Raw genomic sequence first — 22021 nt, forward strand, 5'->3', positions numbered from 1 at the left:
TTTTAGATCTAGCTTATGTTTAAGGTAGTTTTTAAATATTTTTTCAAAGAAATGTTAGTGTAGTTTTCATCTTTTAAATCTAAATCATGTTTAAAGGTAGTTTTTGAATAATTTTTCAAAGAAAAGTTAGCGTAGTTTTTCTCTTTCAGATCTAGCTTATGTTTAAGGTAGTTTTTGAATATTTTTTCAAAGAAAAGTTAGCGTAGTTTTCCTCTTTTAGATCTAGCTTATGTTTAAGGTAGTTTTTAAATATTTTTTCAAAGTAATGTTAGTGTAGTTTTCATCTTTTAAATCTAAATCATGTTTAAAGGTAGTTTTTGAATAATTTTTCAAAGAAAAGTTAGCGTAGTTTTTCTCTTTTAGATATAGCTTATGTTTAAGGTAGTTTTTAAATATTTTTTCAAAGAAATGTTAGTGTATTTTTCATCTTTTAAATCTAAATCATGTTTAAAGGTAGTTTTTGAATAATTTTTCAAAGAAAAGTTAGCGTAGTTTTTCTCTTTCAGATCTAGCTTATGTTTAAGGTAGTTTTTGAATAATTTTTCAAAGAAAAGTTAGCGTAGTTTTTCTCTTTCAGATCTAGCTTATGTTTAAGGTAGTTTTTGAATATTTTTTCAAAGAAAAGTTAGCGTAGTTTTCCTCTTTTAGATCTAGCTTATGTTTAAGGTAGTTTTTAAATATTTTTTCAAAGAAAAGTTAGCGCAGTTTTCCTCTTTTAGATCTAGCTTATAATTCAGGTAGTTTTTGAATATTTTTTCAAATAAAAATTAGCAAAGTTTAGCTTATTTAGCATGACATCACAAAATACTAAACTCAAAAAGGCAAGATAAAGTATAAGATAAACGTAAAATAAGATATAGATGAAACAAATGTTAGGCTGCATAAAATCTAAAACTGCATTGCCTATCATAAACACAAACGTCTAGTAAGAGCTTTTAAAGTTCGTTCTTTTCGTCTTTTAATTTGAAGAATCGCGATTTGAATTTTCTAAAGCGCACATGCCTCTCAGTTGCTTTTTTCTTAAGGAAAGGTCACCAGAGTTTTTTTACGCAGCTCCTGCAGCATAATCTTTAACAAAATACTCTTTTGTATATCATTACACAGAAATAAACAAAAACCATTTGCGTAAACAGAGATAAATTAGAACTCAAAAGTGCATAAAAAGCCTCGCTACTTTGCTATAGAAGATGTGGATGACTAGATACAACTTTGTAAATTCGTGTACTACCTCGATGGATTAAGGTATTTTTCGAAAGTTTTTTTAAAGCAAAAATAGCGCAGTCTTCCTCTTTTAAATCTACCTTATGTCTAAGGCAGTTTTTGAATAGATTTTCAAAGAAAGGTTAGCGTAGTTTTCCACTTTTAAGTTTAGCTTATGTAGCTTGACAAAACAACACACAAAAAGACAAGATAAAATATCAGATAAACGTAAAATAAAATATAAATGAAACTAAAGTTAGGCTGCATAAAAAACAAACAACTTAATAATCTACTAGACATGTTTAAGTTGAATTAAGTAAAGTCCTTTGCGCAAATTTGGGTAAATAAGAGATTAAAAGTCCATAAAAAGCCTCGATACTTTGCTGAAGAAGAAGATGACTATATGCAACTTTTTAAAATCGTGAGCTATCTATATCGATTTAGGTCCTTTTTGAGTACTTTTTCAATGAGAAGTTAGCGCAGTTTTCCTCTTTTAAGATTGGATCATGAAGCTTGACATAACAAAACACAAAAGTAACAAAGGCAAGACAAAATATAAGGTAAACGCAATATAAAATATAGATGAAACTAAAGTTAGGCTGCATAAAATAAACGGGTAACAATACTCTTCTATGTATATTTACATTGAGTTAAATAAAATCCTTTGCGCAAATATAGGTATGTTAGAGAGTAAAAGTGCATAAAAAGCCTCGCTACATTGCTGTAGAAGAAGTGGATGACTAGATACAAACTTTTAAATTTGTGTGCTGTCTCTATCGAATAAGGTAGTTTTCGAAAGTTTTTTCAAAGCAAAAATAGCGCAGTGTTCCTCTTTTAAATTTAGATTATCTCAAAGGTAGATTTTGAATAGTTTTTCAAAGAAAGGTTAGCGTAGCTTTCCTCTTTTAAGTTTAGCTTATGTAGCTTGACATCACAAAACACAAAGCTCAAAAAGACAAAATAAAATATAAGATAAACGTAAAATAAAATACAGATGAAGCTAAAGTTAGACTGCATAAAAAACCAACAACATAATAATCTACTAGGTATGTTTACATTAAATTAAATAAAATCCTATGCGCAAATATAGGTATGTTAGAGAGAAAAAGCCTCGCTACTTTGTTAAAGGTAGTTTTTGAATAGTTTTTCAAAGAAAGGTTAGCGTAGCTTTCCTCTTTTAAGTTTAGCTTATGTAGCTTGACATCACAAAACACAAAGCTCAAAAAGACAAAATAAAATATAAGATAAACGTAAAATAAAATACAGATGAAGCTAAAGTTAGACTGCATAAAAAACCAACAACATAATAATCTACTAGGTATGTTTACATTAAATTAAATAAAATCCTATGCGCAAATATAGGTATGTTAGAGAGAAAAAGCCTCGCTACTTTGTTAAAGGTAGTTTTTGAATAGTTTTTCAAAGAAAGGTTAGCGTAGTTTTCCTCTTTAAAGTTTAGTTTATGTAGCTTGATATCACAAAACACAAAACTCAAAAAAGAAAAGTAAGATAAAAGTTAATCGTAAAATAAAATATAGGTGAAATAATTGTTAGGCTGCATAAAAGAAAAAAAAAATCATAGCATAATAATCTTCTATATATGCTTGGATTGAATTAAATGAATTCCTTTGCGTAAATATAAGCAAACTAGTGAGAAAAAGTGCATAAAAAGCATCGCTACTTTGCTGCAGAAGAAGTGGATGACTATATGCAACTTTTTAAAATTGTGTGCTATCTCTATCGATTAAGGTGGTTTTCGAAAGTTTTTTCAAAGCAAAAATAGCGTAGTTTTCCTCTTTTAAATCTAGCTTTTGTCTAAGGTAGTTTATGAATAGATTTTCAAAGAAAGGTTAGCGTAGCATTCCTCTTTTAAGTTTAGCTTAAAATTCTTGGCATCACAAAACACAAAACTCAAAAAGATAAGATAAAATATAAGATAAACCTAAAACATAATATAAATGAAACTAAAGATAAGCTGCATAAAAAACTAACAACATAATAATCTACTAGGCATGTTTAAATTGAATTATATAAAATCCTTTGCGCAAATATAGGTATGTTAGTAAAAAAGCATTAAAAGCCTCGCAACTTTGTTAAAGTAAAAATCCATAAAAAGCCTCGATACTTTGCTGAAGAAGATGACTATATGCAACTTTTTAAAATCGTGAGCTATCTATATCGATTTAGGTCCTTTTTGAGTACTTTTTCAATGGAAAGTTAGCGCAGTTTTCCTCTTTTAAGATTAGATTATGAAGCTTGACATAATAAAACACAAAACTAACAAAGGCAAGATAAAATATAAGGTAGTTTTCGAATGTTTTTTCAAAGCAAAATTAGCGTAGTGTTCCTCTTTTAAATCTAGATTATCTCAAAGGTAGATTTTGAATAGTTTTTCAAAGAAAAGTTAGCGTAGCTTTCCTCTTTTAACATTAGCTTATGTAGCTTGACATCACAGAACACAAAAACATAAAATAAAATATAAGACAAATAGATGTAGCTAAAGTTAGGCTGCATAAAAAACCAACAACATAAAATATCTACTAGGCATGTTTAAATTGAATTAAATAAAACCCTTTGCGCAAAAATAGAGAGTAAAATGCATAATGTTAGAGAGTAAAAGTGCATAGAAAGCCTCGCTACTTTGCTGTAGAAGAAGTGGATGACTAGATACACTTTTTTAAATTTGTGTGCTATCTCTATCGAATAAGGTAGTTTTCGAGAGTTTTTTCAAAGCAAAATTAGCGTAGTGTTCCTCTTTTAAATCTAGATTATCTCAAAAATAGATTTCGAATAGTTTTTCAAAGAAAGGTTAGCGTAGCTTTCCTCTTTTAACATTAGCTTATGTAGCTTGACATCACAGAACACAAAAACATAAAATAAAATATAAGACAAACGTAACATGAAAAATAGATGTAGCTTAAGTTAGACTGCATAAAAAACCAACAACATAATAATCTAACAGGTATGTTTAAGTTGAATTAAATAAAACCCTCTGCGCAAATATAGGTATGCTAGAGAGTAAAAAGGCATAAAAAGCCTCGCTACTTTGTTAAAGGTAGTTTTTGAATAGTTTTTCAAAGACAGGTTAGCGTAAATTTCCTCTTTAAAGTTTAGCTTATGTAGCTTGACATCACAAAATATAAAACTCAAAAAGACAAGATAAAATATAAGATAAACGCAAAATAAAATATAGATGAAACTAAAGTTAGGCTGCATAAAAAACCAACAACATAATAATCTACTAGGCATGTTTAAATTGAAATAAATAAAACCGTTTGCGCAAAAATAGCTATGTTAGAGAGTAAAAGTGCATAGAAAGCCTCGCTACTTTGGTGTAAAAGAAGTGCATGACTAGATACAACATTTTAAAATCGTGTGCTATCTCTATCGATTAAGGTAGTTTTCGAAAGTTTTTTCAAAGCAAAAATAGCGTAGTCTTCCTCTTTTAAATCTAGATTATGTCTAAGGTAGTTTTTGAACAGTTTTTCAAAGAAAGGTTAGCGTAGCTTTCCTCTTTTAACATTAGCTTATGTAGCTTGACATCACAAAACACAAAACTCAAAAAGACAAAATAAAATATAAGATAAACGTAAAATAAAATGTAGATGAAGCTAAAGTTAGGCTGCATGAAATAAACGGGTAACAATATTTTTCTATGTATGTTTACATTGAGTTATATAAAATCCTCTGCGCAAATATAGGTATGTTAGAGAGTAAAAGTGCATAAAAAGCCTCGCTACTTTGTTAAAGGTTGTTTTTGAATAGTTTTTCAAAAAAAGGTTAGCGTAGTTTTCCTCTTTTAACATTAGCTTATGTAGCTTGACATCACAAAGCACAAAACTCAAAAAGACAAAATAAAATATAAGATAAACGTAAAATAAAATACAGATGAAGCTAAAGTTAGGCTGCATAAAATAAACGGGTAACAATATTTTTCTACGTATGTTTACATTGAGTTAAATAAAATCCTCTGCGCAAATATAGGTATGTTAGAGAGTAAAAGTGCATAAAAAGCCCCGCTACTTTGTTAAAGGTAGTTTTTGAATAGTTTTTCAAAAAAAGGTTAGCGTAGTTTTCCTCTTTAAAGTTTAGCTTATGTAGCTTGACATCACAAAACACAAAACTCAAAAAGACAAGATAAAATATAAGATAAACGCAAAACAAAATATAGATGAAACTAAAGTTAGGCTGCATATAAAACCAACAACATAATATTCTACTAGCCTAGTTTTCCTCTTTTAAGTTTAGATTATGTAGCTTGACATCACAAAACGCAAAAAGGCAAGACAAAATACAAGGTAAACGTAAAATAAAGTAGAAGTGAAACAAAAGATAGGTTGCATAAATACAAAAACTGCATTGCCAAAAATAGAATTTGTTGTCTAGAAAGACTTTTTAAAGTTTGTTTCTTTCGTCTATTGACTTAGTGAATCGCGATCTGGTTTTTCTTAGGCGCGCTTGTTTCTTAGTTGTTTTTTTTTGTAAAGAAAGTTTATTCAGACGTTTTTTTTACGCAACTCCTTTAACATTATTTTTAACAAAGTATTCTTTTATACGTGTTTACATTGAAATAAAACCCTTTGCGTAAATAGAGATAAGTTAGAGAGCAAAAGCCTCACTACTTTGCAGAAGAAGAATTGGATGGCAAGATACAACTTTTTAAATTCGTGTGCTTTCTCTTTTAAGGTACTTTTTGAATATTTTTTCAAAGAAAAGTTAGCGTAGTTTTCCTCTTTTAAGTTTAGCTTACGCAGCTTGACATCACAAAACGCAAAAACCAATAAGGCATGATAAAATACAAGATAAACGTAAAATAAAATAGAAGTGAAACAAAAGTTAGACACCATAAAAAAAAAAAAAACAAAAAAAAAACATAATATACTTCTATGTATGTTTACATTGAACTAAATAAAATCCTTTGTGTAAATATATGAAAAAATAGAGAGTAAGAGTTCATAAAAAAAGCCTCGCTATTTTGCTGAAGAAGAAATGGATGTCTAGATCTTTTAAAATAAGGAACTTTTTGATTTCTTTTTCCGAAAAATGGTTGGAGCAGTTTTCCTTTTTTAAATTTCACTTATGCAGTTTAACATCACAGAAAATATTAATTTGCTTTTTAACAAACTCTTAAAAACATCAGAAATAATTCTAAATGCAACTCTATTAAAAGTGTTAACAGAATAACAAAACGACTTTTTTTTTTTTTTAAAGATAAAAAAAGTTTGAACTATCTTTAAATAAGAAATGTGAGAACAGTTTAACAGAACTTCTTGTTTATTATGTATTTAGCGAAACAGATAAATATATTTGCAAAAGCATAGAGAAAACAAACTACACAAAAGGCCCATCTTTATTGCCAAACTGAACAAACTTTTCTAAACTACATAAATGGTCTCACTATATTGCCATATTGAACAAACTTTTCTAAACTACCCTCTTTTTGAATTTTTAGCTTCATGTTTTTAATTTTGTCTTTAATATGGCTTCGGTAGGAGTACTTTTGCAAGACATGAATGAGCTTGTCACTGCTATGATTTGCCAAGATGCCAAGGTAATCTTTGTACGAGCAACTTGAGCTTACATCTGTAAACACGTCTTGCAAGATGTATGCCAACACCAAAGCTGCACATCGTGGAAAACTTCTGGTGTTGAACCATTCGTTGTGGCCAGGGCAAGCATTCAGCTTTTCAACTATTTCATCTAAAATTTTACAAACTCAAGTCATAACACAAAGAGATTAAATCGAATATTCATTTGGTTCTGAAGCATGACAAGATTAATTTTGTTTTTTTATTTGTTTTTTTTTGTTGACCTTATTGTTTGCACTGATAGCAACAACTGGTTTTTGAAAGATTACCTAATTGGCATTGGCTAACTTCTGCTTTGTTTTCCTTTGTTCTTGGCTGAGTTGATCCTGAAATAAAATAAAACCATGTTCATTTTTCTAATTCATAAAAAAACCATCAACAGTTTCTAAGTGTTAGAGATAATAACAAGCTGTGCATGATTTCTAACGGTGAAGTTTCTAACTTCATCATTAGAAATCGGGTAGACACAACTTTCTAAAAGTGCACTTAGCAATGATGGCAAGTTTTTATTAACAGTTAACCATCTGAAATTGTGCAAGAAGAGGTTTGTGTTTATATATGTTTGTATAAATTAGGTTTTACATTACCGATGTGTTCTTGAGTAAAAGATGGCATTTCCAACTTGATTTTTTTTCTTCTTGGATCTTTTACTTCTAAAACATAATCAGTTTTAGTATCATTCACTTGTGTAAACATTTAAGCAATCACAGAATTAGTCCTGCAACAAATACATACACACTTCTGTGTTGTTTTTTTTGTTTTTTTTTTGTTTTTTTTATTGTTTTTCTTTTTTTTTTTTTTTTTTACAGCTTTAACAATAACAATAGGGCAAGGAGTTAATTTGGGCATTTTTATTTTTTGAAAGCGTGTTGAGATTTGCATAAAAATCAAAAATCAAAAAGAATTTACCTCTGGATGTACAAGCAAGACTTTGGCTAAATAGACTACCAACAGATTGAACAGCACCAGGTGAGGGCTGTTTTTCAAGAACAGTACCAGCCTGTTGGACTGGAACAGCTGAAAGAAACAAACTGGGTTTGGCCATCGTTTGCTGACGAGCAACAAGATTAGGAGCCAGAGGAACAGAAAAGACCTCTTTTGAAGGATTAAAAACAACTTGCAGAGAAGGAGCAACATGAACAGGTTTGGCAACCACTTGCTTATGAGCAGGTTCAAGAAGAGCAGGTTCAAGAAGAGCAGGTTCAAGAAGAGCAGCTTCAGGAGGAGCATGGAAAACACGTGTGACAGCCATAAGATTATCTTGCTGTGAAGCAACATTAGACACTGTTTCCAGCAGAACAGAAAAAACCTCTTTTGAAGGACTGAAAGCAACTTGTTCAGCAGGAGCAGCAGAAACAGGTTTGGCAACCACTTGCTCACTAAAGTAAACTGGAGAAAGTTGTGCATGGTGTTCAATAAAATCCGGTTCATCAGGAAATAATGTTAATGCAAGAGGAGAACAAGCTGTGCCAACAGGAACAGCTAGAGTCTGATCTACATCCATACAAACAGCTTGTTCATTAGGAACTAGTTGTGCAAGAGCAGAGGATAGTTCAAGAACTGGACCAGCGATTGTTTGTTCAGAAGGAACAGACGAAACAGGAGTTGAGCTAGGTTCACACAAGAAATCTACAACATGTTCGTTGCTGTCCTCTAAAGGAGCATTGTTTTCTACAGCTGGAGAAAATGGAACCACTGTGGTACAACCGAAAGTAGCAGCACATTCTTCAGAGTCAGAACCGGAGTCTGAATCTTCCTCAAAAATGTCCTCAACATCATGAAAACCGTACTCCTCTGCATTAGTTCGGAGCCAGTCCATCACATCCTTCTCCTCCTTTGGTGGTCTCTCAGACTTTTCAACAGTCAAAGACTCTATGACTCCGAAGGACTGTCCGATGCCCAGGGCAAAGCGCAACTCCTCTGCAGCGTTCCACTGGGACACATAAAAGCTATCCATTGTGTGTCTGCTGTGCTTCATGTAGAGTGTAGCAAACCGCTCGCGATCTTCTTTGCTGTTGTTGGCAAAGTAAGTGGCTATCGAACCGCGAATGCAAGTGGGAGTAAGACGCTTCATGGGAATGTTTACTTGGCTTTTTCTGAAGCAGGACGTCAGGCTAGAGGTGATAGCAGAGGAACCCATCTGGTAAACAGGCACTCTAGTTGCACCTAGTGTCACACCTTCGTCTTTGTTGGCTCTCACCGAAGGAAAAAGGGGCCTGTAGCAGTCGCTCAACTCCAAAACAGTCTTGGTGTCTGCAGCCATGTAGTGAGAGTCGTTGACAAGAAGGTCTCTGTATCTCAGCAAATAAATATCGATCAACACTTTCAAGTCGTTCGGCACTAGAATGTTTTTGGCTCCGTACTTGTATGCTGTTTTGTAGCGCTCTTGCACAATGCAATATCCACACTCACTCTTCTCAGCAGCCATGTAGTCTCTAATGTTTAAAAGAGCAATGTTAGATTTTCTTAAACTGTTAATTACAGTGACAGAGAGCAGAAGATGGTTTCGTAGAGACACAGCATTGTCTCTAGTCAGCGGAAGAGACGCCTTTCTAATCGATTCCACTAAGTCTCTTACGTATGCAGACTTGCCATATTCGGTCAGCAAACTGACATTGATGATGTTGATGCTTTTTCTTCTTTTCACAAGGCTCCTCCTCAAAGAACGAAAGGGCCTCAGCACTTTTCGCAACTCATCCACCTTGCAGCGCAAACGTCGGATGGCCTCATGAGAAAGTCCGAAATAGACGTTTCTGGCTTCACTGAAACGAAACAGGAGACAAAGGGAGACGAGGCGGTTGTACAACGTGTGACAAGACATGGCTTTTGTTTGGTCAAGTTCACTCAGCTTGGAATTGAGCTGAATTTTCTTAAAGTGCAAGGAGAAGTATCTATCCTCCAAAACATTGGAATTGGTGAGGGCGTTTGGGTGCAGCGTCAACGTGCTGTCACAACAAGTCAATATTTCCACAACTGCATTTTTGTAGATTTTTGCTTGTGACCAAGTGTTGTTGTTGGCTACCACAAGCCACTTTTCAAAGTCTCTGAAGAGCTCATCTGCTGACTGGTAATAAAAGTGAAAAGCATCTTTGTCCAGCTGAAACAAGAGTCTCTTTTCTTCGGTCAAGACATAGGAGCTGGAAACCAAGTGCTCTAAGGAATCGAAATCAGAGTCAAGGACGGATTCGGTGTTCAGCTCTTTGTTTTCTACAGAGGTGCATTGGTTTGCAGAAGGAGCCTCGGACGAACCAGCAACTGGTGAGGGCAAGCTTAAAAGAGGATCAGAGGAAAGAACCGGAGAAGAAAAAGAGGAGGAAGGCCCAGGAGCAGAGGATGCAGAGCCTGATGCAGACGCTTGTTCAGCTACTGGCTTAATACCAAAGAAGGCAGGTCGAATAAATTGAGGGACATAGAGCTTCTCGTTGTCGTATCGCTTTGCCTCTGCAATCTTTTGTTTGATCATCTTGGAATCGTAGAAATGAGTCTCTTTCAAGTGTATGTCCAGTCGGTCGTAATACTTCCAACATTGCAAACAGGGGTAAGGTTTTGGACAGCCGGACTTGCGTTCGAGACGAGCATGCTGAAACTTCCTGACCATTGCAGAGTAAAAGATGGAAGCTTCATCCAAAGTCCAAGAATGATCTTTTTTAGTCAAGTGTCTTTTAATGCTTGTGGACGAATGTTTGCACAAAGGCATCGGACAGCTAACAGCGTACCTCTTCTTGGTACCATAGAAAGGTACAACCCTGTTTACGGAGCCACACGCTGCAACTAATGCGGCCCTGACTTTGTTTTTGAGCTTTAAGTCTCTCTGTTCTTGTGACTGCTTTCTTTTCTTTTTTTTTGCTTTAGAGTTTGGAGAAGAAGCAACAACAGAGTTGTTTTCTTGTGAAGAAGACATGTTCAGGTGTTTGTTTGCAACGGTTTAAGCTAAAAAAAAAAGAAAACAGTTAGTGAGAGTTTTTTTTCTTCTGCCTGTATCCAATCCTGGAATGTTGCGTGGATTGATGAGAAACACAACTACAGCGAAGAGCTGTGTTTTTTCGAGTCCTCTGCAAAAGAGCAAGAAGAAAGTAAAGAGAGCAACAAGAAGAAACAAAGCTTGCACTAGCAAAAGAAGAAGAACGAGAGCAACTAGCATTACATGCATGGTGGCAACAGTGATTGCTATTATGAGAAGGAGAATGAGAAAAAAAAAAGAAACAAATAAATAAAGAGATGGAGTTTGAGAGGATCTCGCAACCATATGACTCAAAGAAAGAAACTGTGTTGAAAAAAGGCAAGAGAGGGCAAATAGAACTTGCTAACAAGGACAAATGACAGACATAACTACAACAGTAACAACTCTCATTGCAAGCATAATAACAACAACAGCATCAGCATCACTGACTCAGAGAGTGTTGAAAAAACAAAACAGATTAAAAAAAACAAGCAAAGTGGCTGAACAGTAACAACAACCATTGCATGTATAACAACAGCAACAGCATCACTTAATCAGAGGGTATTGATAAAAAAAACAAACAAAACAAAAACAAAAAAGAAAAAAAAACAAAACAAATAAAAAAACAAAACAAGCAAACTGGGTGAACAGTAACAACTCTCATTGCAAGCATAATAACAACAACAACATCACTGACTCAGAGAGTGTTAACAAAATAAAATAGATTATAAACAAGCAAAGTGGGTGAACAGTAACAACTCTCATTGCAAGCATAAAAACCAACTACAGCAACAGCAGCATCAGCAACAGCATCACTGACTCAGAGGATATTGATAAAAAAAAAACAACTAACAAACACACAAACAAAAACGAATAAAAGCAAAGTTGCTGAACAGTAACAACTATCATTGCAAGTAAAACAACAACAACAGCATCAGCAACATCATCACCGAATCAGAGAGTGGTGATAAAATAAGATAGATTAAAAAACAACCAAAGCGGCTGAACAGTAACAACTCTAATTACAAGTAAAATAACAAAAGCAGCATCACTGACTCACAAGGTTTTGATAAAACAAAAAACAAAAAACAAACAAAGCAAGCCAAGTCGGTGAGCATTAACAAACACTCATTGCAACTATAATAACAACAACAGCAACAGCATCACTGACTCAATGGGTGTTAATAAACAAAAACAAAAACACAAACAAAGCAAGCAAAGTGGGTGAACATTAATAAGACTCATTGCAACTATAACAACGACAACAGCAACACTATCACTGACTCAGAGGGTGTTGATGAAAAAAAAGCTAACAAAAACACAAACAAAGCAAGCAAAGTGGGTGAACATTAATAAGACTCATTGCAACTATAACAACGACAACAGCAACACTATCACTGACTCAGAGGGTGTTGATGAAAAAAAAGCTAACAAAAACACAAACAAAACAAGCAAAGTGGGTGAATATTATTAAGACTCATTGCAACTATAACAAAAACAACAGCAACACTATCACTGACTAGGAGGGTGTTGATGAAAAAAAAACAAACAAAAACACAAACAAAACAAGCAAAGTGGGTGAACATTAATAAGACTCATTGCAACTATAACAACGACAACAGCAACACTATCACTGACTCAGAGGGTGTTGATGAAAAAAAAGCTAACAAAAACACAAACAAAACAAGCAAAGTGGGTGAATATTATTAAGACTCATTGCAACTATAACAAAAACAACAGCAACACTATCACTGACTAGGAGGGTGTTGATGAAAAAAAAAACAAACAAAAACACAAACAAAACAAGCAAAGTGGGTGAACATTAATAAGACTCATTGCAACTATAACAACGACAACAGAAACAGCATCACTGACTCAAAGGGTATTGATAAACAAAAACAAAAACACAAACAAAACAAGCAAAGTGGGTGAACATTAACAAACACTCATTGCAGCTATAACAAAAACAACAGCAACAGCATCACTGGCTCAAAGGGTGTTGGTAAAATAAAAAAATTAATAAAAACAAAACAAGCAAAGTGGGTGAACATTAACAACACTCATTGCAGCTATAACAAAAACAACAGCAACAGCATCACTGGCTCAAAGGGTGTTGGTAAAATAAATAAATTAAAAAAAACAAAACAAGCAAAGTGGGTGAACATTAACAACACTCATTGCAGCTATAACAAAAACAACAGCAACAGCATCACTGGCTCAAAGGGTGTTGATAAAATAAAGAAATAAAAACAAAACAAGCAAAGTGTGTGAACATTAACAAACACTCATTGCAGCTCTAACAAAAACAACAGCAACACCATCACTGACTCAGAGAGTGTTGATAAAATAAAATAGATTATAAACAAGCAAAGTGGGTGAACATTAACAAACACTCATTGCAAGCATAAAAACTTACTCAGAGAGTGTTTATAAATAAAACAAAAAACAAAAAACAAAAATACAAGCCAAGTGGGTGATTACTAACAGCGCAAACAGCAGCAACAACAGTGTCTTTAGAAACAACAAACAAGTACAACAGCAACAACTGCTTTTACAGAGTATAACAATAACAACAACATGGCACTAACAACAACAAAAGGGTTGGAATAAAAACCTATAGGCAAAAGGAGAGCTGCATTCAGACAAGATCGATTACAAAGAAGCTCTTCTTTTGGACAGAGGAGAAACTGCTTTTGAGGGACAGAGGGACTTTTGTTGTTGTTGTTGTGCAGAAACCAACAAACTTTTATTGAACCGAATATAACCGAACATAACCGAAAGTCTTGTTTGCTTCTGTTTTGTGCCATCAAGAAGGGAAAACAAAACATCACGAAACAAACGAAGCAAACGAAACAAACAAACAAACGAACGAAACAAACAAAAAAACGATTAAATAAATAAACAAACAAACGAAACAAACAAACAAACAAACAAAAACAAATAGGAAAAACAGAAAACGCTGTACCGAAACCTCGCCATTTTTATCCTTCCTCGAGCTTTCTTTGGGCGCCAAAGACCGAGAAAGTTGAGCAAACGTGACGTTGAGGGGGGGGGGGGGTACTTAAGGCCAGCAGACCGACCAATGGCAAGCTTAGGAGAGACCCACGTGAATGTTACTTTTTCTTTCTATGTACGCTGAATCCGCTCAAAGTCTGGAATTTCCAGCATTCACGTGTCATCACTCCAGCCACCAGATTGGCCCACACTTTGCACACTTTCAAGACTAGAACTTCACTTAATCACAAATTGAGCCAAAAAAAAACTAAGTCTCGCATGGCGACAACTTTTCCAAAAGCAAACAAAGGCAAACGAAGGCAAACGAAGAAAAAACAAAAACAAGTAAACAAAAACAAAACCGAAAAGGGAGAGAGAGAGTGAGTCGACTCATTTCTTTCGACTGCCTTAAACGAGAAGTCTAAAACGTTTAAAAGTTGAAAACTAAGTTTTTTAAATGAACTGCACCGAAAAAACTTTACGACAGTTTAGCTGGTTAAAAACGCAGAGGAAAATATTTTATAAAATTTAAGCGTTCTAAAGATGTCCATTTTTGTTTTTGGCTTTTTTTTATTTTGGTTTGTTTCTGGCTTGTTTCTTTTTTTAAATTCTAGCGATCGAGCATATTTGAACGGTTTCATCAACCTGTTGGCGCACGTGCTCGAGAGCTAGAACTTTGATTGCTTTTGTTGTTGAGAATTGAGAATGTCCGAGCAGGTTTTTTTATCGATTTCATCGCTTGTGGCGAGGCAAAAATCAAAACGCTTTTTGGACGAAAGAAAAGAGATTAAAAGGAAAAAAGAGAAGAAAAAAAAAAACAAAAAAATAGGTTATGTGTCATAAACATTTATTTTCTCACGCGATGACGTCTAGTTTTGTTACAGTAATTAAAATATGGTATCAAGTTTGTAATTTCTATCTTATTTTTAGTTACGGATAATTGCCAATTATGTCACGTTTAGTATACACAACGCTGTTTTCTTAATAGCAATATGATACAAACAAGTTATAAAAAAAAAAGCGTTCGCTCGATCTTCCTTAGTCAGTTGAACAAAAAGAAATTTTCACAACATATGATTGATTTGGTTGTCCTAGCAAGCTGTTTTAGCAAACGACTAGAGGTTGCAACTGTTGTTCATTGAAAACGAAAAATCTAGCGTCAGCAAGAAATTTTTGAATACATAATGTACACAAAAGTGGCACTAACAAATGAAAATGTAAAAAAAAATGTTTACCTTGATGCCAGACTCGCAGAGATGTTGTCGCTCGTTGCTATCGACTGCGAACAGCTTTGTTGTTTTTCGAAGTGCCTCTTCATTCTACTTATAGCCGAAGTTTTGGCTTCGAAAAAAAATACACGAACGTCGTTAAGCTCAACGAGCTGCTTTAATTGTTGTTCGTGCGAAAACGAAATGCTTAAAACGGATAAAAGTGTTGGCGTAATTACACTTTTCGACCGCGATGCAGTTTGTCAAACTCTAGCGTACTTTTTTGGCTCGTGGAGCAAAAGCCTCATGATAATAGCAAAGGCTTAAAATGTCCTAACATGTCAGCAAAGGCTTAATATGCTTAATAAACTGTGGTTAAGCTTTTGCGGTGCAGTTCATTTACAACTTAATTTGCAATTTGCTGGCACAAGCAAACGTTTATGACTTCTCGTCTAAGGCAGTTGAGCGAAATCAGTCGACTCACGTTTTTGTTTTTGTTTTTGTTTTTGTTTGTGTTTTTGTTTTTGTTTGTGTTTTTGTTTTTGTTTGTGTTTTTGTTTTTGTTTGTGTTTTTGTTTTTGTTTGTGTTTTTGTTTTTGTTTGTGTTTTTGTTTTTGTTTGTGTTTTTGTTTGTTCGTCTTCGTTTAAAATATAAAGAATTCGAAAGGAAGGTTGTTGCTTTGTTTGCTTATTGAAAGTTGTCGCCAGTTGTGAGGCTTAGTTTTGTATTTGTTTACTTTTTAAAATATCGAGGAAAATATTTTAGGACATCGCATTCTAAAGGTGCCTTTTTAATAAAACATCTAACGATTTAGCTTTTAACGTTATGCTCAAAAGAATGCCCGTTTCGGTTTCTTTTTTCTTTTTTTTCTTTTTTTTCCTTTGTTTCAATTGGGCAGAGTGCTCATTTGAGCAGCCCACCCATGATCCAAAATTATGAACTCTGTACAAGATACGTTTCATGGACTGTAGAAATTTCAGGAAACCAACACAGTGACTAGTTCGTAGTGTGTGTTAGTTCCATCTTTATTCACGGTAGAGCGGACCTGTTCGAGTACTCGAACATTGGGTCACGTCTGAAACGTGAGAATGCTAGAGTGCGTTTTACTAACAATTTTATCGCTTGTGGCCAGGAAAGCAAAACTTTCCGTTTTTGTCTTTTGCATCCTAAAGGAGCCTTTTTAATAAAACCTCTAACGATTTAGCTTTTAACGTTATGCTCAAAAGAATGCCCGTTTCGGTTTCATTTTTTTTTTTTTTTCTGTTTGTTTTGGTTTTTGTTTTTTTTTTTCAATTCGGCATTCTAAGGGTGCCTTTGTAACAAGATCTAACGATTAAGCGTTTAATGTTGTGCTCAAAAAAAAAAAAAAAGTGCCTTTTATATCTCTCAATGGTCTCCAACGATAAAACTGCCGACCAATCGCAACGATTAAACAGCCGACCAATGGCAGCTCAATAGTCTCCAAACATGAAACTGCCGACCAATGGCAGCTCAGTGGTTTGAGAAGTGAGATCATTCGACTTCGTTTTATTATCTCCAGTTTGAACTAGTGCTTGGCTTTCATAAAAATTGTCAAATTTTTCCAAACAAATCTTATACGAAACGCTACTTTGATGTCAAACCTTCGTTACTCCCTATTCCCTTCTAGCGGAGGGCCGGCTAAAAGCTAGAAAAAAAGAGAGAAGGAAACTTTTTTTTTTTTATTAAGAGGGGTGGGGGGGGGGGGGGGAAAGAGTAAGAAAATTACGGGGTTAGGATTGGAGGGGGATGGTTTTACGGTTTGGAAGCCTGGGGACAATGAAAAATTGCGTTCGTATAGTGTCCACGAGGGGCGTCCTTCGGTTGTAACGTGCCGCTAGGTGCACGCGTCTAGTAGTTTCGTTGCATCGACCTAGAGGAGTTCTCCGAAAGGTCTTGCGCTTTGGGCTCGGGCAAACGGCCTGCATCCATTGTAAACACGGTCTCTGCCGTTAGAAAATCGTTAACCAGGCTTTTGTGAGCTTTAACAACCATCCCTTTGAGTTTAAAACGAACGTTTCCCCAAAAGCCATTCGAGATGGAGGTACTCACGGAGGTTTGTTACGGTAACAACCCTGTGGTTTGCCATCTTCTTTCTTTCCGCAGCGTCGCAAACGGATCGGCCGGTCTCTTAGGTGACGAAAAAACGTCTGATCTCTCGACTGGAATGCTTAACGTACTAAGATTAGAAGAGTTAGTACTAAGAGTCGCATCTGGCCGCCGTAATTTTCTTCGATGATGTACTTGAAAATTTCGTGACGTCGTTTTCAAAGCTCTAGGGTCGATTTTAACCTTCGACCTTAAAGTCGATTTTAGCCTTCGGTGTGGCTCTGTACAACTTTTGCGGTGAAAAAGCTTGCGCGGAGTCTACAGTTGTATTTAGCCGACAGACGCTAGCAACGCAGAAACAGAATGACTCTTGGGCGGCGCAAACAGAGCGTTCAGCAAATTTGTCGCATTTTACGTCAAAGCGGACAATCTGCACGACAAATAAAGCTAACTTTCTCCTTTGCCTAATATGTTAACGGATGGCCAGGAACAACCTTGGTCTGTAATGAATGAGTTCGTTTTTCCATTCGAGGCACTAATTACTGCAGTTTTAAAAGTCACCTAAAGTATAAGCTCATCTCTCCATTCAAGAAAAACAAGCATCAGAGTTTCGGAAAGTTTGCATGCACGACACCACCATCGATGGTACTTAAACAAACAGAAAATGAATTGCAAAACAGAACCACTGAATTGCAAAACATAACAACGGACAGCTTGTAAAAAGCATGGTGATGAGCTTCTTCAATCCAATCAAGGAACCAAGCATCACAGTTTCGGCAATGGTGCACGTGCAAATCAGCAAACTGTGATACTTAATCAAACAACTTCACTGTTTTGCATAGTTTGAGAACGGATGGCTAAGAACAACCTCGTTAGTGAGTATGAAGTCATCTCTTCATTCAAGGAATTAATAATCAGAGTTTTAGAAGTCTCTTACGTGCGATACTACTATCAACGGTACTTAATCAAACAGCCTCTCAGAATTGCCTAGTTTGAGAACGGAAGGCTAGGAACAACCTTAGTAGTGGGTCATCAGTTCAACTTTTCATTCCAAGGAATTAAGCATCTAAAATCTGAAAAATAAAAAGAAAAGCTCTTTGTTAGAAGTTCTTATTTTTGTTTTTCCTCAATTTCTATTTCTTTTCTTTTTTTCTTTTTTTTTTAAATGATAGTTTTTCTTTTTTTTTTATCTATTTTGTTCGTTTAAATTAATATAACAGGCGTCTTAGGTCGTTTCTGTAACATTATTTAACACTTTAAATTGTAATAAATATTTGAACAGAAGAAAATCCTTTTCGTAACGTTAGAATGTAATAAGAACATTTCATCTTTACAAAATACGCTTGTAAAAATGGTTTCACTTTTAAAGTTTGTTGTTTTTGTCTTTTAATTTAGTGAATCGCAATTTGGATTTTCTTCGGCGCACATCTATTTTAGTTGCTTTTTCTTAAGGAAAGGTCACCAGAGTTTTTTTACACAGCTCCTGCAGCATAATCTTTAACAAAATACTCTTTTGAAAATTTTTAAATTGAAATAAACAAAAGCCATTTGCGTAAGTAGAGATAAATTAGAGAATAAAAAGTGCATAAACGCCTCGCTACTTTGATGAAGAAGAAACGGATGACTAGATGCAACTTTTTAAATTCGTGTGCTACTTTGATGATGAAGAAGAAACGGATGACTAGATGCAACTTTTTAAATTCGTGTGCTATCTCTTTCGATTAAGGTACTTTTTGAATATTTTTTCAAAGAAATGTTAGCGTAGTTTTCCTTTTTTAAATTTAAATCATGTTTAAAGGTAGTTTTTGAATATTTTTTCAAAGAAAAGTTAGCGTAGTTTTCCCCTTTCAGATCTAGCTTATGTTTAAGGTAGTTTTTGAATATTTTTTCAAAGAAAAGTTAGCGTAGTTTTCCTCTTTTAGATCTAGCTTATGTTTAAGGTAGTTTTTAAATATTTTTTCAAAGAAATGTTAGCGTAGTTTTCCTTTTTTAAATTTAAATCATGTTTAAAGGTAGTTTTTGAATATTTTTTCAAAGAAAAGTTAGCGTAGTTTTCCCCTTTCAGATCTAGCTTATGTTTAAGGTAGTTTTTGAATATTTTTTCAAAGAAAAGTTAGCGTAGTTTTCCTCTTTTAGATCTAGCTTATGTTTAAGGTAGTTTTTAAATATTTTTTCAAAGAAATGTTAGCGTAGTTTTCCTTTTTTAAATTTAAATCATGTTTAAAGGTAGTTTTTGAATATTTTTTCAAAGAAAAGTTAGCGTAGTTTTCCCCTTTCAGATCTAGCTTATGTTTAAGGTAGTTTTTGAATATTTTTTCAAAGAAAAGTTAGCGTAGTTTTCCTCTTTTAGATCTAGCTTATGTTTAAGGTAGTTTTTAAATATTTTTTCAAAGAAATGTTAGTGTAGTTTTCATCTTTTAAATCTAAATCATGTTTAAAGGTAGTTTTTGAATAATTTTTCAAAGAAAAGTTAGCGTAGTTTTTCTCTTTCAGATCTAGCTTGTTTAAGGTAGTTTTTGAATATTTTTTCAAAGAAAAGTTAGCGTAGTTTTCCTCTTTTAGATCTAGCTTATGTTTAAGGTAGTATTTAAATATTTTTTCAAAGAAAAGTTAGCGTAGTTTTCCTCTTTTAGATCTAGCTTATGTTTAAGGTAGTTTTTAAATATTTTTTCAAAGAAATGTTAGTGTAGTTTTCATCTTTTAAATCTAAATCATGTTTAAAGGTAGTTTTTGAATAATTTTTCAAAGAAAAGTTAGCGTAGTTTTTCTCTTTCAGATCTAGCTTATGTTTAAGGTAGTTTTTGAATATTTTTTCAAAGAAAAGTTAGCGTAGTTTTCCTCTTTTAGATCTAGCTTATGTTTAAGGTAGTTTTTAAATATTTTTTCAAAGTAATGTTAGTGTAGTTTTCATCTTTTAAATCTAAATCATGTTTAAAGGTAGTTTTTGAATAATTTTTCAAAGAAAAGTTAGCGTAGTTTTTCTCTTTTAGATATAGCTTATGTTTAAGGTAGTTTTTAAATATTTTTTCAAAGAAATGTTAGTGTATTTTTCATCTTTTAAATCTAAATCATGTTTAAAGGTAGTTTTTGAATAATTTTTCAAAGAAAAGTTAGCGTAGTTTTTCTCTTTCAGATCTAGCTTATGTTTAAGGTAGTTTTTGAATAATTTTTCAAAGAAAAGTTAGCGTAGTTTTTCTCTTTCAGATCTAGCTTATGTTTAAGGTAGTTTTTGAATATTTTTTCAAAGAAAAGTTAGCGTAGTTTTCCTCTTTTAGATCTAGCTTATGTTTAAGGTAGTTTTTAAATATTTTTTCAAAGAAAAGTTAGCGCAGTTTTCCTCTTTTAGATCTAGCTTATAATTCAGGTAGTTTTTGAATATTTTTTCAAATAAAAATTAGCAAAGTTTAGCTTATTTAGCATGACATCACAAAATACTAAACTCAAAAAGGCAAGATAAAGTATAAGATAAACGTAAAATAAGATATAGATGAAACAAATGTTAGGCTGCATAAAATCTAAAACTGCATTGCCTATCATAAACACAAACGTCTAGTAAGAGCTTTTAAAGTTCGTTCTTTTCGTCTTTTAATTTGAAGAATCGCGATTTGAATTTTCTAAAGCGCACATGCCTCTCAGTTGCTTTTTTCTTAAGGAAAGGTCACCAGAGTTTTTTTACGCAGCTCCTGCAGCATAATCTTTAACAAAATACTCTTTTGTATATCATTACACAGAAATAAACAAAAACCATTTGCGTAAACAGAGATAAATTAGAACTCAAAAGTGCATAAAAAGCCTCGCTACTTTGCTATAGAAGATGTGGATGACTAGATACAACTTTGTAAATTCGTGTACTACCTCGATGGATTAAGGTATTTTTCGAAAGTTTTTTTAAAGCAAAAATAGCGCAGTCTTCCTCTTTTAAATCTACCTTATGTCTAAGGCAGTTTTTGAATAGATTTTCAAAGAAAGGTTAGCGTAGTTTTCCACTTTTAAGTTTAGCTTATGTAGCTTGACAAAACAACACACAAAAAGACAAGATAAAATATCAGATAAACGTAAAATAAAATATAAATGAAACTAAAGTTAGGCTGCATAAAAAACAAACAACTTAATAATCTACTAGACATGTTTAAGTTGAATTAAGTAAAGTCCTTTGCGCAAATTTGGGTAAATAAGAGATTAAAAGTCCATAAAAAGCCTCGATACTTTGCTGAAGAAGAAGATGACTATATGCAACTTTTTAAAATCGTGAGCTATCTATATCGATTTAGGTCCTTTTTGAGTACTTTTTCAATGAGAAGTTAGCGCAGTTTTCCTCTTTTAAGATTGGATCATGAAGCTTGACATAACAAAACACAAAAGTAACAAAGGCAAGACAAAATATAAGGTAAACGCAATATAAAATATAGATGAAACTAAAGTTAGGCTGCATAAAATAAACGGGTAACAATACTCTTCTATGTATATTTACATTGAGTTAAATAAAATCCTTTGCGCAAATATAGGTATGTTAGAGAGTAAAAGTGCATAAAAAGCCTCGCTACATTGCTGTAGAAGAAGTGGATGACTAGATACAAACTTTTAAATTTGTGTGCTGTCTCTATCGAATAAGGTAGTTTTCGAAAGTTTTTTCAAAGCAAAAATAGCGCAGTGTTCCTCTTTTAAATTTAGATTATCTCAAAGGTAGATTTTGAATAGTTTTTCAAAGAAAGGTTAGCGTAGCTTTCCTCTTTTAAGTTTAGCTTATGTAGCTTGACATCACAAAACACAAAGCTCAAAAAGACAAAATAAAATATAAGATAAACGTAAAATAAAATACAGATGAAGCTAAAGTTAGACTGCATAAAAAACCAACAACATAATAATCTACTAGGTATGTTTACATTAAATTAAATAAAATCCTATGCGCAAATATAGGTATGTTAGAGAGAAAAAGCCTCGCTACTTTGTTAAAGGTAGTTTTTGAATAGTTTTTCAAAGAAAGGTTAGCGTAGCTTTCCTCTTTTAAGTTTAGCTTATGTAG

General features: G+C 33.5%; 1 protein-coding gene and 1 long non-coding RNA gene across 3 annotated transcripts in view; both read right to left on the reverse strand.

Moving 5' to 3' along the window:
- LOC149892638 (uncharacterized) overlaps window positions 1-22021 on the reverse strand; it is a 321349-nt gene that overhangs the window by 20311 nt on the left and 279017 nt on the right. The gene's annotated exons all lie outside the window — the stretch shown is intronic.
- Window positions 5673-13765, reverse strand: LOC149892640 (uncharacterized). Its single transcript, XM_090079950.1, has 5 exons — window positions 13694-13765; window positions 7698-10718; window positions 7376-7441; window positions 7058-7114; window positions 5673-6900 (listed from the first exon to the last, which is right to left on the reverse strand). The coding sequence occupies exons 2-5, from the start codon at window positions 10687-10689 to the stop codon at window positions 6581-6583; spliced, it is 3435 nt and encodes a 1144-aa protein (XP_089936076.1). The 5' UTR covers window positions 10690-10718; window positions 13694-13765; the 3' UTR covers window positions 5673-6580.

Source organism: Hydra viridissima, unplaced genomic scaffold (genome assembly GCF_058129835.1).
Source record: "Hydra viridissima isolate aposymbiotic clone 2 unplaced genomic scaffold, HvirCarnegie_v1 scaffold_2, whole genome shotgun sequence".
NCBI lineage: Eukaryota > Metazoa > Cnidaria > Hydrozoa > Anthoathecata > Hydridae > Hydra > Hydra viridissima.

Excerpts from the sequence above, each read along its gene's own strand:
- LOC149892640 (XM_090079950.1), bottom strand. The coding sequence starts at position 10,689 with ATGTCTTCTTCACAAGAAAACAACTCTGTTGTTGCTTCTTCTCCAAAC. Across the intron at positions 7,115-7,375 it reads TTTTACTCAAGAACACATCG|GATCAACTCAGCCAAGAACA; the intron begins GTAATGTAAAAC and ends ATTTTATTTCAG. Across the intron at positions 6,901-7,057 it reads AGTTAGCCAATGCCAATTAG|ATGAAATAGTTGAAAAGCTG; the intron begins GTAATCTTTCAA and ends GTAAAATTTTAG.